This window comes from Ixodes scapularis, unplaced genomic scaffold (genome assembly GCF_016920785.2).
Source record: "Ixodes scapularis isolate PalLabHiFi unplaced genomic scaffold, ASM1692078v2 PGA_scaffold9__187_contigs__length_104089568, whole genome shotgun sequence".
Taxonomy (NCBI): Eukaryota; Metazoa; Arthropoda; class Arachnida; order Ixodida; family Ixodidae; genus Ixodes; species Ixodes scapularis.
In genome coordinates this window covers 62,583,752-62,599,678 of record NW_024609884.1, presented here as the reverse complement: position 1 = coordinate 62,599,678, position 15,927 = coordinate 62,583,752, and the positions used below count along the sequence as shown (strand labels likewise).

General features: G+C 49.7%; 1 protein-coding gene across 2 annotated transcripts in view; it reads right to left on the bottom strand.

The window, feature by feature from the left end:
• LOC8053681 (ubiquitin-like domain-containing CTD phosphatase 1) overlaps window positions 1-15,927 on the bottom strand; it is a 43,164-nt gene that overhangs the window by 5,563 nt on the left and 21,674 nt on the right. The window contains exon 6 of one of the 2 annotated variants that reach the window (XM_029978941.4): window positions 7,667-7,794. The exons of the other annotated variant lie outside the window; for it this stretch is intronic. Coding sequence (XP_029834801.2) covers window positions 7,667-7,794 — 128 coding nt within the window. The remainder of the gene's footprint in view (window positions 1-7,666; window positions 7,795-15,927) is intronic. 2 annotated transcript variants of the gene reach the window in all.

Below are 15,927 nucleotides of genomic sequence, written 5' to 3'. Positions count from 1 at the left end.
TTTAAAAAAGTAATTCGTTACAGTTACAGTTACTCTCAGAAAAAAGTAGTGAAGTTACCGTTACAGTTACCGCAATAAAATAGCTACAGTTACTTTTAAAAAGTAACGACGTTACTTTTAAGTTGCTTTTTCTATAACACAAAAAAAACTAGGAAAACTAGAAAACGCTTTTCACCAGGTTTATTTGCATAAAATTAAAAAGTGTGCTTTTTACTTTGTATTGTAAGTTAGCAGCAGTTGCTTCTCGAAATTAGTTTCTGAAAGTTTTCCTTATTTGATAACGAACACGTCCCTGCCCTTGTTGAACATGCGCTCGTCTAACGTGCTGGATGGGATTGCAGTGTTGTTTCGCCGGAAAAGGTTTTTGATTGCCGGGTAGGCGTTGAGGCAACAGAGTGCCGTTTTCTGCGGTCAAGGTGTTAGTAACCTCCTCCACGTCAGCAAAATACTCTCTGTATGCCGGCCATGGTAGTTTTTCTTTGTTCTTATCAACATTCATATCCTTGGTAGCACTAGCACATTGCTGGCTCGTTTATGGTTGCGCTGGGTTCATAGAGTCCCTAGACATATTTCAGTTTGTACCCGGCAAGCCAGAAACAAACCCCGCGCAAACAGCAGTAAATTTTGCCTCGACTGTTGACACTACACCGGATTAATGGCGCAAATCAAAATACGAAACATGCGCAGTGCAGAGTGGCGGCGCTAATCGAAATACGAAACATTCGCAGTGCCCTCCGCCTGTATTGTTGTTTCACGTTTGATTCACAAGATTAAAAAGCGTTTGTGCAGAAAAAAAGAAAAACCGCAAAAGAGATAGTTCATCAAGACACTAAGATGCAAGTGTTTAGTCACAAAGTACAAGCGCGTGCTAAAAATAACTACATTTTTTTTTCACCAAACCTACACGTGGCTATATTCGGGTCGTGACTGGCGAGAAAGAATGTATTCACAAGTCTGTGCAAAAAATAACTTGACACTCGAAATGTCGGAAGAGATAATTTGGAAAGCGCAAAAAATGGCTAAATTGTACCCTCGTTCAGTTATATATTATTCATAAAAAACTGGAAAGTAACGACAAAAGTAAAGTCATTACTTTCATCGTTACCTCAGAAAAAAGTAATAGAACTACAGTTACAAGTTACATTTTTAAAAAGTAACTCGTTACAGTTACAAGTTACCAAAAAAAGCAACGAAATTACAGTAACGCGTTACTACCCAAGACTGGGTGTCAGTGCCCCTAAAAAAAAATTTTTTTTTGGGGGGGGGGGGGGGGGGGGGGGGGGGAGTTGTGTTCTTTGAATGCAATGGGTGCACAACTACACTGCACCCTCCACAAGGCTTGTTTTGAGCCTAAACCAAATTACATACATTTCGGAGCTGGACACAGAATGAAAGGAAGAGCATTGCAGCATTTGACCCAAAACTCCTAGCCCAGGGCCGGTTTGCTGATCTTGCGGACGCGGCTGTGGCCAAGAGGGATTTTTCTGTCACATGACCAGCTCCATGGGGACAAGAAAGTACCTAGCGTCCCTGCCTGATGGCGGAGTGATCCGCATCGCTTCAAGCACAAAAGCCTAATTTCGCTCGCCGAAACTGATTGGAGGGACTTTCATCTGGAGTCCAATTGACCGCCTCTTTATACTGTAGGAGCGGCAGGTAAATTTACGGCCAGGGAGGGTAAATAGGATCCAAAATAAAGAAAAAACCACACGAGATCAAAGCGGTAGCAGTATATTCATATACCGCCGCCAGCGCCGGCGTCTTTGCTTTCTGCGATGGTCGAGAGGTTAGAGCGCCGGTACTTGTCGTCGCGGCGTGAAAGTTCCGGGTTCAAATCGCGCTAGGGACTTTTTTTTTGTTGTATTTTGCGCGTGTCTTACTTTTTAACTTTGATCCTTTTTAGGAAATCATCCACTTGCACTACTGCGCCTTACACAGTTTTTACTGTTAGTCCCACCTGTTCAATCAAAACACCGGGAAGAAAAAAAAGATCAACGCAAGTTAACGCGCTAATACAATCATTTCATAATCTTCATTAAAGGGGTCATGAAACGCTTTTCCAACTTTTTCCTGTTTAGCTTTCCTCCTCAACTCATAAATCGCGCATTCCACCAAACAGTTCAAGAAGACGAAAAGAGGGGAGGCCCCTCTTGCTCAGAATCTGGTTTATGTACCCGGACAGAGCCATTGTCCCCCTAGAAGATTAGCCCGTCGCTCAAAATTCAGACAAAAGTTGCTTTCCCCAACCTGTTCACCCCGGAGCTGACAGTGCTGTGGAAGCTACGTGCTCGTTGGGCCAGCCACACTTGCCACATGATCACGCCCCTCCGCGCATACCCACGCGCAGAGATTGAGGTCAGGTGATAAAGGGAGGCGGCTGATTGGTTTGGCAAGCGCGTAGCTTCCACCACAATGTCAGCTTAGGGATGAAGGGACTAAGTGAGGTCCGGTTTTGTGTGACGTCAGTTTGGACCCGGTGACGCGCTTTTGGGACCGCGGATGTATCACAGTGAAAAGGCAGAGAGCTTACGAAGGGGAGGAGGTACGAAATAGTCCGCTGTGTTTTCAAATTTTCGCACTGAAAGTCAGGCTTTTGTCTTTCTACCTTTTTTCTTTTGGCCCACTGAACGATGTGCTATTAGTAAAATCACAATCGAAAATGATTTATCCCAGCCCAAAATCCGTTTCATGGGCCCTTTAAAAGGAAAGCAAAGTAACAGCATCGGTATGGCTTTCACACAAACGGAGCCGAAACAAGAATCCTTTCCCCAGCATTTACAGTTTTATCTGTTTTTGAATAAGGCTCTTGCTACGATTCCTTTCAATAACAAGAGACGCCTATTTGGGACTAATAAAAACTGCAGTTGTGACAATTAAAAAAAAAAAACTCCAAAAAACAAGCAAAAAGAAAAAAAAAGACTAGCAGCTGTGAATACACTGATTGAGCGAAATGCTACAGGCAAGGTAGCAAGTCATAATTAGATCATAATTAATTCCATTTCTTGATCCAAAGTCATTTTAGGTGTTTGCATTAGAGAGAGGGTTTGCGATGTCGACGCCAGATTCATTTTTGCATTCGGTCGTGATCGTCTGCTATTCTAACTAAAATTCAACAAGTAATGTGTTAATATTACAAAACGATTGCCACAACAAAATTTAAAGAGTATAAATATACTTTTTATCACATTCCATGCAAGTATGATCTCTTTTATTTTGGTTTTACTACTTTCTCAGACGTTTGACTTGCTGCCTTGCCTGTAGGATTTCGCTCAATCAATGTATTTACAGCTGCTAGTTTTTTTTTTTTTTGTTTTTTGCTTGTTTTTTGGAATTTTTTTTTTCTTAATTGTCACAACTGCAGTTTTTATTAGTCCTAAATAGGCGTCTCTTGTTATTGAAAGGAATCGTAGCAAGAGCGTTATTTAAAAACAGATAAAACTGTAGTTGCTGGGGAAAGGATGCTTGTTTCGGCTCCGTTTGTGTGAAAGCCATACCGATGCTGTTACCTTGGTTTCCTTTAAATGAACATTATGAAATTATTGTATTAGCACGTTAACTTGCGTTGATATATTTTTTTTTTATTTCCCGGTGTTTCGATTGAACAGGTGGGACTAACAGTAAAAACCGTGTAAGGCGCAGTAGTGCAAGTAGACGATTTCCTAAAAAGGATCACAGTTAAATAGTAAGACACGCGCAAAATACACAAAATGAAAAAAAAAAGAAGTCCCTAGCGCGATTTGAACCCGGAACTTTCACGCCGCGACGACAAGTACCGGCGCTTTAACCTCTCGACCATAGCAGAAGGCGCGAGGCGCCGGCATATAAATATACTGCTACCCGCTTTTATCTCGTGTTTTTTTCTTTATTTTGGCTCCTATTTACCCTCCCTGGCCGTAACTTTACCTGCCGCCCTACAGTATCAAGGGGCGGTCAATTGGACTCCAGTTGAAAGTCCCTGCAATCAGTTTCTGCGAGCGACATTAGGCTTTTGTGCTTGAAGCGATGCGGATCTCTCCGCCATTAGGCAGGGATGCTAGGTACTTCCTTGTCCCCATGGAGCTGGTCACGTGACGTAAAAATCCCTCTTGGCCGCGGCCGCAGCCGCAAGATCAGCAAACCGGCCCAGGGGTTCTCAAACATTTTGGCCTCACGGAACCCCAGGAAGCCTCAAAAACTGCCGCGGAACCCCCCCCTCCTCCGTATTTGCCGACCGAGAAGCAACAGATGCACAATTGTAGGCAATTTTGCTTGTGTTGCATTTCATATATCCCCACCATATCAATCGCAATGTCAGTACAAAGTGAGATGAAGGTGCTTTGCATGGTCCTGCCGCGCAGCCTGCGGCATGGGGGGGGGGTTGCAATTTGGGTGTTCACGGAGCCCATGAGACCAGCTCGTGGAACCCCTCCCCTGTGTTCCCCGGAACCCAGTTTGAGAACCCCTGCCCTAGCCAAAGAAAGAAAAGAAAAAAAAAGTCCCTGGTCCACAGTTTGTGGGGAGTGGTGGTTTTGTCAGTCTTTTCCTTCTTTTTGTTGCTTGATCAACCTTTTTCTACTGGGGAAAAGCAAGCAACTTCTTTTTCCTGCTCCTACTATTTTTTATTTTTTTGCAATAGCACGCAAAATGTTTTAAATAATACCACTGTATGCAAGTCAAGGTGCAAGATATATATAAAGGTGTGCACACCGCGCGTGCCTCGCAGCTGCCAGATAAAGTCCTTGTCTCGCCTTTGTTGCAAACGGCACCACCGGATGGCTCCTCGATATGCGGCTAATTAAGGTCCCTATATACTGAAAGGTAGCGCCAACTATTGTCTGAAATGGGAAAGGGAAATTCCTCTTCACCCATGTCCTTTCCTCTAATAATCTCTCCTCCTTCGCTTCAATTGGATTGGGCGGGACACGTGACCGTAACCTTCCCATAATCCCGCGCGATTCGGTGGTCTGTCCTGAACCGCGCCATTTTCGTGCGAGGTATGGCAGTGGCTTCCTTTACTTATGACCAAGCCGTAAATATATATAATTTTTTTTTTGCTACAATCTTGGTGGCAATGCAATGCCATCCTGCTGCACTGTGGATTGTACGAACAGCGTTGCAAAAGAGAAGAAACTTTTTACCCCCCCCCCCCCCCCCCCCCCCCCCCGACAAAAAAAGGGAATCTTCAGTGACAAAGACAATGGCTCCACCAGATCAGTCAGAAAAGTTTAGACTGCCTCCGAGGGAGATGAGTGTATTTGATGGGTAGTTAAATGCATGAGGCGCATAAATAGCCGACGTCACATATTCCTTCGTGCGCATGTGCACAGTTGCAGGTAGTATTAATGGCCATAAAATGTGTATGAAGTAAACCAAGCTGCTGGTATGGCAAAACTATCGGTAATGCTAAAAATTACCAAAAAGTCTTTGTAATAGTTGTACTGTCTTTTACTTGCCTAACTCAAGTGATGCCGAGTCTGCAAATGCACTTCGTACAAGATACTAAAAGGAGTATTCAATGGCAGCCATAGCTGTGTGCGTGACTGCAGAGTACGTGCTGGTGGCGAGCTTCCACAGTTCTTTTGCAATGTGCATTCCACACAATCAAGATCGCTGGTCTTAGCAGCCTATTAATGTGAGCTCGTTCTGAGCATGCACTTTAAACAGCGCCCTCAAATTTGGCCATCTAATGAATACCCCGTATACTCCATCTCATGAGTCGCGTGCAGCAGAGGCGTGAGCGCGCGGCTTTCAGATTTGCTTTCCTTTCATGAGCACTCACGAAAGGAAAGCAAATCTGAAAGCCATGTGACCTTGCCTTTGCTGAACCTAACTAACTCCTGATATAGAGTATTAAAAGTTTTAGTAGAGCGTTCGCTAAGGATTGCAGGCCTTGCAGGCGCATGCTCAATCCATGCTCTTAGTGACGGCACGAGCTCCCGCTAGCAACGCAGTCGTTGCCTACAATACACTAAAACTGCCTATTTACATGCAGGAAGAGGTACATTCTATCATGTACCTGCTCTCAGCACTTCCTGCAATAAACAGGTAAATGCTATATGTTTTTGCAGTGCATGTCGATGTTGCAAAATATTCGAGACTAGATTGTTATTTATTTTAAATCGTCTGCGTTCAGCGGAATTGGAGAAAGCATGTCTTCACACCCGAGCGACTCCAACTCTGCTCGCGTTATTACATTCTCTGATTGAGACGTCTTCTTCTGCTTTGGAACTCCAAAGCTAGTTTCATCACAATAAAAAACAAAACTGCTTTCATATTAAAAATAAATAAATTACATAGTAGTCTGCCGTATGAAAAAGCAAGCAAGTACGGCCTGGCATGCATAGGCGCGCCTTGTGGGCCTCGCACAAAAATGGCGGCAAGGGGCGTGGTGTGGAAGGAGGGCGAGGAGGATTGCCATTGATGGAAAGGAGGAAAATGTGGGGAGAGGGAGAATTGCACTACCTTTCAGCATATAGGGACTTTACGGCGAATTACAGAGTGTCCAAATGCTCTATCGGGTCACATACTTTATGGGCTGCATTTGCAATACGAGCTGCAAGGAGGTGACGAAAGCGTTAGTCGTCTGCAAACGTCTCTGCTCTACCTCCTGCTTTCTTCCTCGTCACGCGACAATGCAGCGCGTGCGCAGTTGCAACTAATCAGCGCGGGAGGCATCCGCCATTTAATTGCAAACACTCCCCATGGTTTGAGATAGACTCTCCCCTACAGCCTAGGCTCTCTAGCTAATGGCAGCCTGTCGCTGCCCAGTTTCCCATGCTTCTGTATGGGAGACATGCTTGTTTTTAAAGTTATTTTCTGGGTGCACCACATCATGAAGAACTTGGCACTCGCACCACGTGTGTCGCTTAGACACTACTTCGTCATTGACCCTAAATGCATACCTCAATGGCGGCAATAATAGTTTTATGAACGTGCTGAAGCGGAGAGATCTCTGGCGCCACATTCCAGCCAGCGTCCATCAAGGACTGAGCAGATTCTCTGAGCGGGAAAAGTGCGTGCCCGGAACGAAACTTTTTTTTTTTTTTGCCTCAGTTGTGCTACCTGAACAGCTAAGATGCTGTTGGCAAGCCACAAGAGGTCTCCATCTGGTCGATTGCGTCACAGTGTTTGCCGTGTTGCATGCCCTCACCTAGAGTATATATATCTTACACCGTGATGCAAGCTAAGCTACCCGCGGCCTTTCCTTTGGAGCTGGAGCCTACCCCGCTCGTGTCGTTTGCTCCATATTTGCTTGAGGAAGGCAGATGCATGAATGAAGTCGACATATAAGTAGATTTTCGTGAAAATTTCTGTACCCTCGTTGCACACCCCACGTCGTGCTTATTCATTCTTTGTCAGACCATTTGTTAGTTGTCCGAAAATCCGCAATGTGCCAAATAGGTAATTCTAAAATGGAATATGAATCAAATATTAAAAATATCCAGTCAATATTCGAAATGCCAAAGATTCACACACGCCTACTAAATACTTTGCCCGGCCCCCTTTGAACTTGCCCATGCTTCCTATGGATGGAGCACCTGAGTTTCTCATATTATATGAAATGGAAATGGAACTGTAGCATCACTTCCAAGTCTAGGCCGATTCACTTGTAGACAAAATGGAGCATATTTATGATATAATTTCTCGAGCAATGAGAGGTGCCAAAGAATGATGGGAAAGGCGTCACCTCTCCCAGTTACGATGATTGAGATCCGTGAAGTCTTCCACCGGGACAATGTCTTTCAGGTAGCGGGCAAGCTTCAACAACTCCCGGTCGGTGTCGCGAAGTTGATGCGCGTTGCGGAACGGCCGTACCTACGGGCAGAAACACCAGCCACCAATTAGAACGGCCCCATTCGGTGCTTCACAGAAAAGCTGTGCAGACATCAAACATTCGGGTGTCGTGCAACTTTTGTTGTCGTGACACGTGGAGCAAGACACAGAACGAGACCGCTGATGTCATCGCCTTCTAACTCTTTCAAGGTTGGACTATTTGGCTTCTGCAGAACTGGTCACCATAAACTTTTTTCGTCTGCATTCAACACGCCGCCTCGGTGGCTCCGAGGCGAGAGCGCCGGCCTACGGATCCCCAGGTGGCGGGTTCGAATCCTGACCGAGGTGCCCGCAATATGACGGAGGCTTATTGCGGAGAAGGCGCCGTGTAACCGAGCTTTCGGTTGCACGTCAAAAGATCCCCAGGTGGTCGAAATTAATCCTCAGTCCTCCGCTGGGGCGTGCCAGATGCCCGTCGTAGGTTTGGCACGTAAAACCCCCAAATTTGACTTTGACTTTTTGCATTCAACAAATTAGTTTAAATATAGGCAAACTGGAACTGAAATTCATTATAAACATTCAAAGGAGTGTCAGAGAGATCCTGCATCAGTTCATGCAAAGACAATCTAGGCCATATTTTTCATATTGCTCTTACAGATACATGTGCGAGTTATGCCCAAAGCACACCGCATCAATGCTACAGCCAATCTGTTTTTGAATAGATAAAAAACTACAAAGCCCAAGGCACTAAAAATGACCAAAATTCACATGCTAGGTTAAACCAACATTATTTTCACGCTGTACTTACACTGTGGCAATTCTTTCCGACCGTAATATGACATAAACTCGTTGGCGATACAAGTTAAAAAGACAGAGCAACAATTGAGAGATGTCAACGGCCCCACCCTGAGACGAGAAGTTGAACTAGATGCAAGAAAGAGCATCTTGCATCAAGCTCAACTTTTAGGCTTGGGGCAACTGGCATCTTTCAGTCGTTACTCGATTGTTTCAGCCATAGTCTCATAGAGTGCAAGTCAAAATTTTCCTGCTAAAATTATACATTGAACAAAAAGGGTTGGTGACATATTGGTTAAAGGGGCCCTCCAACAGTATTTGAGCGTCGACTTTTTTTTGCGGTTTCTACACGCTAGTGGTCCCGGGAACCCTGTGGACAACGAAAGAGTTTGAAAATATTAGCGCATCGTATTTTAATTTGACAACTCGGAAACACCTCCTCCGACGGTGGCGCCGTGAGGTGCCGAATGCGCGCGCATAACGGCGCTCCCTTTCACAATACGTCACATTCTCTGGGTTTCGTGATTGGCGAGAGCCGTCCCAGGAATTTTGAAGCGAAATAAAGTATATCGCACGTTAACCGTCATTATTTCTCAAACAAGACATTTTTATAGAGCTAATAAAGTTGCAAAGTAAAGTTCAAAAAGGGCGAAAACAACGCCGCGTACGGCTCGTCAGAGCGCCATGCGCGCCTCCCAGCGGCGTCCGCGACGTACCATCGCGAGCAGACGACAAGTGATCCGTGCAGACAGCGCATCGTATTTTCACTTGTGCGTCCCCGGTCCCGGTCAACTAAAAGCAGTAAGAGGAGCCAGGGGAACCTTTATTTTTTTTTTAGTACTGTGACAGACTTTTCACTGTTCGAGTGAAGTAAGCGACGGGACCCAGCTTATATGGTACCCAACGGTGCCGCTCACCAGTTTGTACCTCCTACTCGCCGAGGTGGCTCCGGTGGCGGAGTTGCGGGAGACGAGTCTTCCGCGGCTGTCGAAGCGGACTGAGGCAGAGACGCGGCGCTTGCGTGAACTGTCCTCATACAGCGCGACGCCCAGATCCGCACTCAAAATCTGATAAGCCCGCTAAATTCATCGATGATGTCAACCCGATCCCAAAGCTACGATGGTTGCAGCTAGGCCTAATGGCCGACGAGCCGACCGGGCCGACAGGCTATCAACCAAACTCGCGTCCAATTGGCCAACCGCTTTGCTCCAATCGCCTAACTGTTTCATTTTACGCCATGAAGCGCAATGTTTTGCTTATTTAAAGTTGTTTTCTGCAATATTTAATTTGCTAATAACTCACAAAATATCGCGAATTTCTGTAATATCTTTTTTCCTCGGTGTTCCTGCTTTCATGGAGCTCCGTTTAAGCGCGAACTTCAAACCGGTCAAAAAACTGTTGGTGGGCCCCTTTAATGCCCAAGGACCCATTTACGGAGGGGCGTATGATGAGCATTGTATCAAAAAACTACTAAATTAGACGCTTTTAGAAAGATGTGAGGAATGTGCTGCATGTCACCACATCCCAACAGACCAAATTTGAATGCACTGCCAAGGTTTCAGTTTCATATTGGTTGCATCTAAGGGCCAAGAACCACAAGCAAACCAAAAACCCGGAAGTATGACCTAAATGCTCCATCCTTCAACCAACAGCCAATAGGACACTGAAACCATGGAGGCACATTCAGTTGTTATTTTTAGGGGGGGGGGGGGGGGTGATAAAGCAATGCATGCACCCTAGATCTTTTCTTAAAGGAGCGGTGCAACGATATTCAATTAGAATGTTTTTTACTTTACACAAGCATACTGGCACTAGTGGGATTCAAGGATACTCGCACGCAACGCCACTGGCCAAAAAACTTCTTTGTTGCGGTGTAATATCAAGGACAAAAGCGATCATTTTCATTCAATCTCTCCTTTGCAAAATTTGATGACGTAACGTGGGGATTGTAGTACACCCCGATGGCGATATTGCCGCGCGCACAGCTGGCCAAATAGACAGCGCGCGCGTGGCATAACGGTTATCGCGCTTGCTTTCCACGCAAAAGGCCGGGGTTCGATTCCTGGCCGCGGCTACTAATTTTTGTTGACACTGTAATGTGATGTTCTAGTGAATTTGAGAACCGTCTTGCTGATTCGAGGTTAGAATGTTCTACGCGCCGAACCTTCTATACCGAACGATCCAGAAACCCACGAGGGTACATAAGGGATTCCGCAAGGCGAGCGGGGTCAGTCTCGCCCCAGCGTTCGACTCTGCTGTCACGCCGACTTCGACGCCCGCGACGCTCTGTTATTACCTTTTGTACCCTTTTATTTTTGGCACAAGTTCGCCACATTAAACGTTTATTTCTTCTTGTTTATTTATTGTTTTTGGTCACCACCCGTGACATTTTGGTGGAGGTGCGGGGTAACGCATGCCCCTGCCGCGTACCCCTCCGAGGGCCCGCAGTGCAAGTCCGACGCCAAGCCCACAAAGAACCAACGAAGGCACTACCGAGATCCGGTTCAGTCGTCGCACCCAAGGACTACGCCCGGAATTCGGACTTCTGCCGCCCAGGACCAAGCAGCCAACGAAGCTGACGATGGCCAACCAGTCGCCGACCCCCGCCGCTCCTGCCGTCGTCTACCTGCCCGCCGCTCCCCGTACGCCGACTCCCTTCCACGGCGAGATCCACGAGGATGTCGAAGACTGGATCAAGCACTACGAGTGTGTGGCGCGCCACAACGGATGGACTGCGGAGCAGTGCCTCCAGAACCTCTACTTTTCGCTGGAGGGTACTGCGAGGCATTGGTTCGAGAATCACGAGGCTTCGCTTACGTCGTGGGACATCTGTGTGGCCGAGTTGCAGCGGACGTTCGCCACCCTACACCGACGGGAGAAGGCAGAAGATCTCCTCCGAATTCGAACGCAGGGCCCCGAAGAAAGCGTTACAAGCTTCGTAGAAGATGTCCTCCGCCTGAGCGCCCGTGCCGACCCACGAGCCACAGACGACAAGAAGCTGCGGGTCCTCATGCGCGGGGTGAGAGACGACATCTTTGGAGGCCTCGTGCGTAACCCGCCGGGCACCGTAGAAGCCTTCGTCACCGAGGCGACAAACATCGAGCGCGCCCTCCAAGCGCGCGCTTCCCACTACCAGCGACATCCAAGTGTTGCTGCAACCGCACTGCTTGGCAGCGAGAACGCTCCTGGTACGGACATCCGCGAAATTATCCGGGAAGTCGTACGGGAGGAACTCCGCCAGTTGCTGCCAGCCGCAAGTCGTCCAGCGACACTCTCCATTGCCGAGGCTGTGCGCGAGGAAGTACAACGGGCGCTCCAACCAGAGGTTCCCGTCACCACGGTGGCACCGGGGGAACCGACGTTGAGCTACGCTGCCATAGCCCGACGACCACACCCTGCTCACCCGTATACGGCGCCACCTCGACGTGAGCCTCCAGCGCCGCAGTAGTCCCGACGCCGCAAAGATCGGGCGCACGTCCGCCCAGAACAAGCTGCGCCACGAAAGACCGACGTGTGGAGGACGGCCGATCGACGCCCGTTGTGTTATCACTGCGGTGAAGCCGGCCACATTTACCGTCGATGCCCCTACCGACAACTGGGGCTGCGCGGGTTCCACCCGAACGACCCGCGTCCAAGGTACGACAAACGTCCTCGTGACATCGAGGAGTACCTCCGACGTTCGCCATCTTCAACGCCGCTCCGCCGTGAGTCCCGCTCACCGTCGCCCAGACGTTCAGCATCTCCAGCGCCATGACCCCGCCGAGAGAGCCTGTCGCCCTTGCGTCGCCGGGATAACTAAGTGCGGCAACGCCTGGAGGTGGCGTTGCCGAAGACGACCGAAGTAAAAAACCTCCAAGAACGCCGGAGCGCTCCCACTCTCTCGACGCTACGCATCACAACGACGTCCCTGCATCGGTGTCTAACAACCTACACATCATTATCGACGGCCACGACGCATCGGCACTCGTGGACACCGGAGCAGACTACTCAGTCTTGAGTGGGAGGCTCTCTCGCCGCCTGCGAAAAGTGACAACGCCGTGGGAAGGCCCTCAAATACGAACCGCCGGTGGGCACCTCATCACACCAGTCGGGCGATGCACTGGTCGCGTCGAGATCCACGGTGAGACGTGCGCTGTGAAGTTCGTCGTTCTGCAAGACTGTTCCAGGGACGTTATCCTCGGAATGGACTTCCTCTGCGAGTATGGCGCCGTCATCGACCTCGGAGCAAACCGGTTGACGCTACGAAAACCTGTTTCACCACCGGAGGAACCCATAGCGACGTCGTCTGCGGTCCGAGTCCTCGTAAGCCACGTGAACTTACCGCCGCGGTCGAGTGTTTTCGTACCCGTCGGGATCACCGAAGCTTTCTGCGGCGAAGTTCTGCTCGAAGGAAGCCTCCAGTTGCTTCTTGGGAGAGGAATAGGCGTCGCAAGAGGAGTTGCTGAACTTCAGGATGGCCGCACTGTGGTCCTCGTGACGAACTTCCGAAACGAAGCGCAACACCTCACAAAAGGTACAGCCGTGGGCCAGGTCGAGGAACTCCGAAACTCCGCCGCTATCGCCGCCATTACTGACGAATCCTCGCCACCTCAGCAAGACAGTACGTCGCCAGCGCAGCTCGACATTGACCCTAGGCTTCTGGGCCTGAAACGACGGCAGCTCAGTGACCTCCTCACTGAATACAGCGACTGCTTTGCCACGTCGTCAAAGGTGCGCCAAACCACCGTTGCGAAGCACCGCATCGTTACCGAGGACGACGCGCGGCCTGTGCATCGGTCACCGTACAGAGTCTCCGCTAAAGAAAGGGAAGTGATCCAGGAGCAAGTTCAAGAGATGCTGAACGACGACATAATCCAACCTTCAAGCAGTCCCTGGGCCTCTCCAGTCGTACTGGTTAAGAAGAAGGACGGAATGCTTAGGTTCTGCGTGGACTACCGGCAGCTGAACGCGGTGACGAAGAAAGACGTCTATCCACTCCCCCGCATCGACGACATGTTAGACCGGCTGCGCCACTCCCGATACTTTTCATCGATGGACCTGAAGAGCGGCTACTGGCAGATCGAAGTCGATGAACGGGACCGAGAGAAGACAGCTTTCGTCACGCCGGATGGGCTGTACGAGTTCAAGGTGATGCCCTTCGGACTGTGCACGGCGCCAGCAACTTTCCAGCGTGTCACGGACACCGTGCTGGCAGGACTGAAGTGGCAGAGCTGTCTCGTCTACCTTGACGACGTCGTAGTGTTTTCCAGCGACTTCGACGAGCACCTGTGACGTCTACGAGCTGTTCTCCAAGCCATACGGACCGCCGGACTCACCCTGAAGCCGTCAAAGTGTCGGTTCGCCTATGACGAGCTGAAGTTCCTAGGTCACATGGTCAGTAACGAAGGCGTTCGCCCCGACCCAGAGAAGACTCGCACCGTCGCAGCATTTCCAGCGCCGACGGACAAGAAGGCCGTGCGAAGGTTCCTTGGGCTATGTGCCTACTATCGGCGCTTCGTTCGAGATTTCGCAAGGATTTCCACACCGCTCACAAGCCTCACCAAGGACGCCAAGAAGTTCGAATGGTCCGAGGAGCAGCAGCAGGCATTTGTTGAGCTGAAGCGACGACTGCAGGCGCCTCCTGTTCTTGGACATTTCGACCAGGATGCGGAAACCGAGATTCAAACGGACGCAAGTAACGCAGGACTTGGCGCGGTACTGGTTCAAGTACAAGAGGGCACCGAGCGAGTCATCGCCTACGCAAGTCGGACATCGTCCAAGGCGGAGCGAAATTACTCCACGACTGAAAAAGAATGCCTTGCGGTCGTCTGGGCGATCACAAAGTTTCGTCCGTACTTATACGGAAGCCCGTTCCGCGTAGTCACGGACCACCACTCGCTCTGCTGGCTTGGGAACATCAAGGACCCGTCAGGACGCCTTGCGCAATGGAGTCTCCGACTACAAGAGTTCAACATGACCGTAGTTTACAAGTCACGCCGCAAGCACAGCGACGCCGACTGCCTGTCCAGAGCTCCCGTCGAAACACCCTCCGACAGCAGCGACGACGATGACGACGAGTGTTTCCTGGGCGCAGTGAACAGCGACGACATGGCCCGACGTCAACGAGACGATCCTGAGCTGCGCGCACTAATAGAGCACCTGGAAAGGCGTGGGAGTGCCATACCACGCGTTTTTTCACGAGCCCTGCCGACCTTCGCCATTAGACAAGGAGTTCTCTACAAAGAGAACTTCGGCAACAACAACTCCACGTGGCTGCTGGTAATCCCGACCGACCTTCGAGAGGAGATCTTCCAAGCCTGCCACGACGACCCGACGTCCGGACACCTTGGTTACAGCCGGACACTGGCCCGTATTCGTGAAAAGTATTACTGGCCCAAGCTCCCCAAAACCGTCCACCGATACACCCGATCATGCCATGAATGCCAGCGACGAAAGAAATCTCCAACGAGGCCGGCCGGACTCTTGCAGTCAATTCCTCCGCCAACGGCACCCTTCCAGCAGATCGGAATGGATCTACTTGGCCCTTTTCCGCCGTCGACGTCAGGAAATCGCTGGATCATCGTCGCCACAGATTATCTCACGCGGTACGCCGAAACGAAAGCCCTTCCTTTCGGAACTGCTGTGGAAGTTGCCAAGTTTTTCATTGAATCCATTGTCCTCCGGCACGGCGCTCCCGAAGTCCTGATCTCCGACCGTGGATCCTCGTTCATGGCCCAGCTGACACAAGAAGTCCTTCGTCTCAGCCACACCAGCCATCGTCGCACCACGGCGTACCACCCTCAGATCAACGGGCTGACGGAAAGACTCAACAAGACCATCGCCGACATGATTTCCATGCACGTCGACGTGGAGCACAAGACATGGGACGAGGTGTTGCCGTATGTCAATTTGCCTACAACACGGCCGTACAAGAGACCACCAAAGTGACACCCTTTCAACTGGTGCATGGGCGCGAGGTAACGACAATGCTGGACGCTATGTTACCCCACGAACCGGCTGTCGACGCAAGCGACGACGCCCAGGTGGTTGCCCAAAGGGCAGAAGAAGTCCGTCAGCTCGCCAGACTCCGGATTAAGGCTCAACAACGTGTCGACACTGGCCGCTACAACCTTCGTCGTCGGGACGCCCACTTCCAGCCCGGAGACAGGGTGTGGGTGTGGACACCGATTCGCCGCCGCGGTCTCAGCGAGAAACTCCTGAAACGTTACTTTGGACCCTACAAAGTGCTTCGTCGACTCGGAGATCTGAACTACAAGGTGATGCCCGACGGAACATGGACTTCGTCACGCCGCCCTCCACGACCGGAAGTCGTCCACGTCGTGAGACTGAAGCCGTACTACGCTCGATAGGACTGTGGACCTTATGTGTTCCAAATGACTC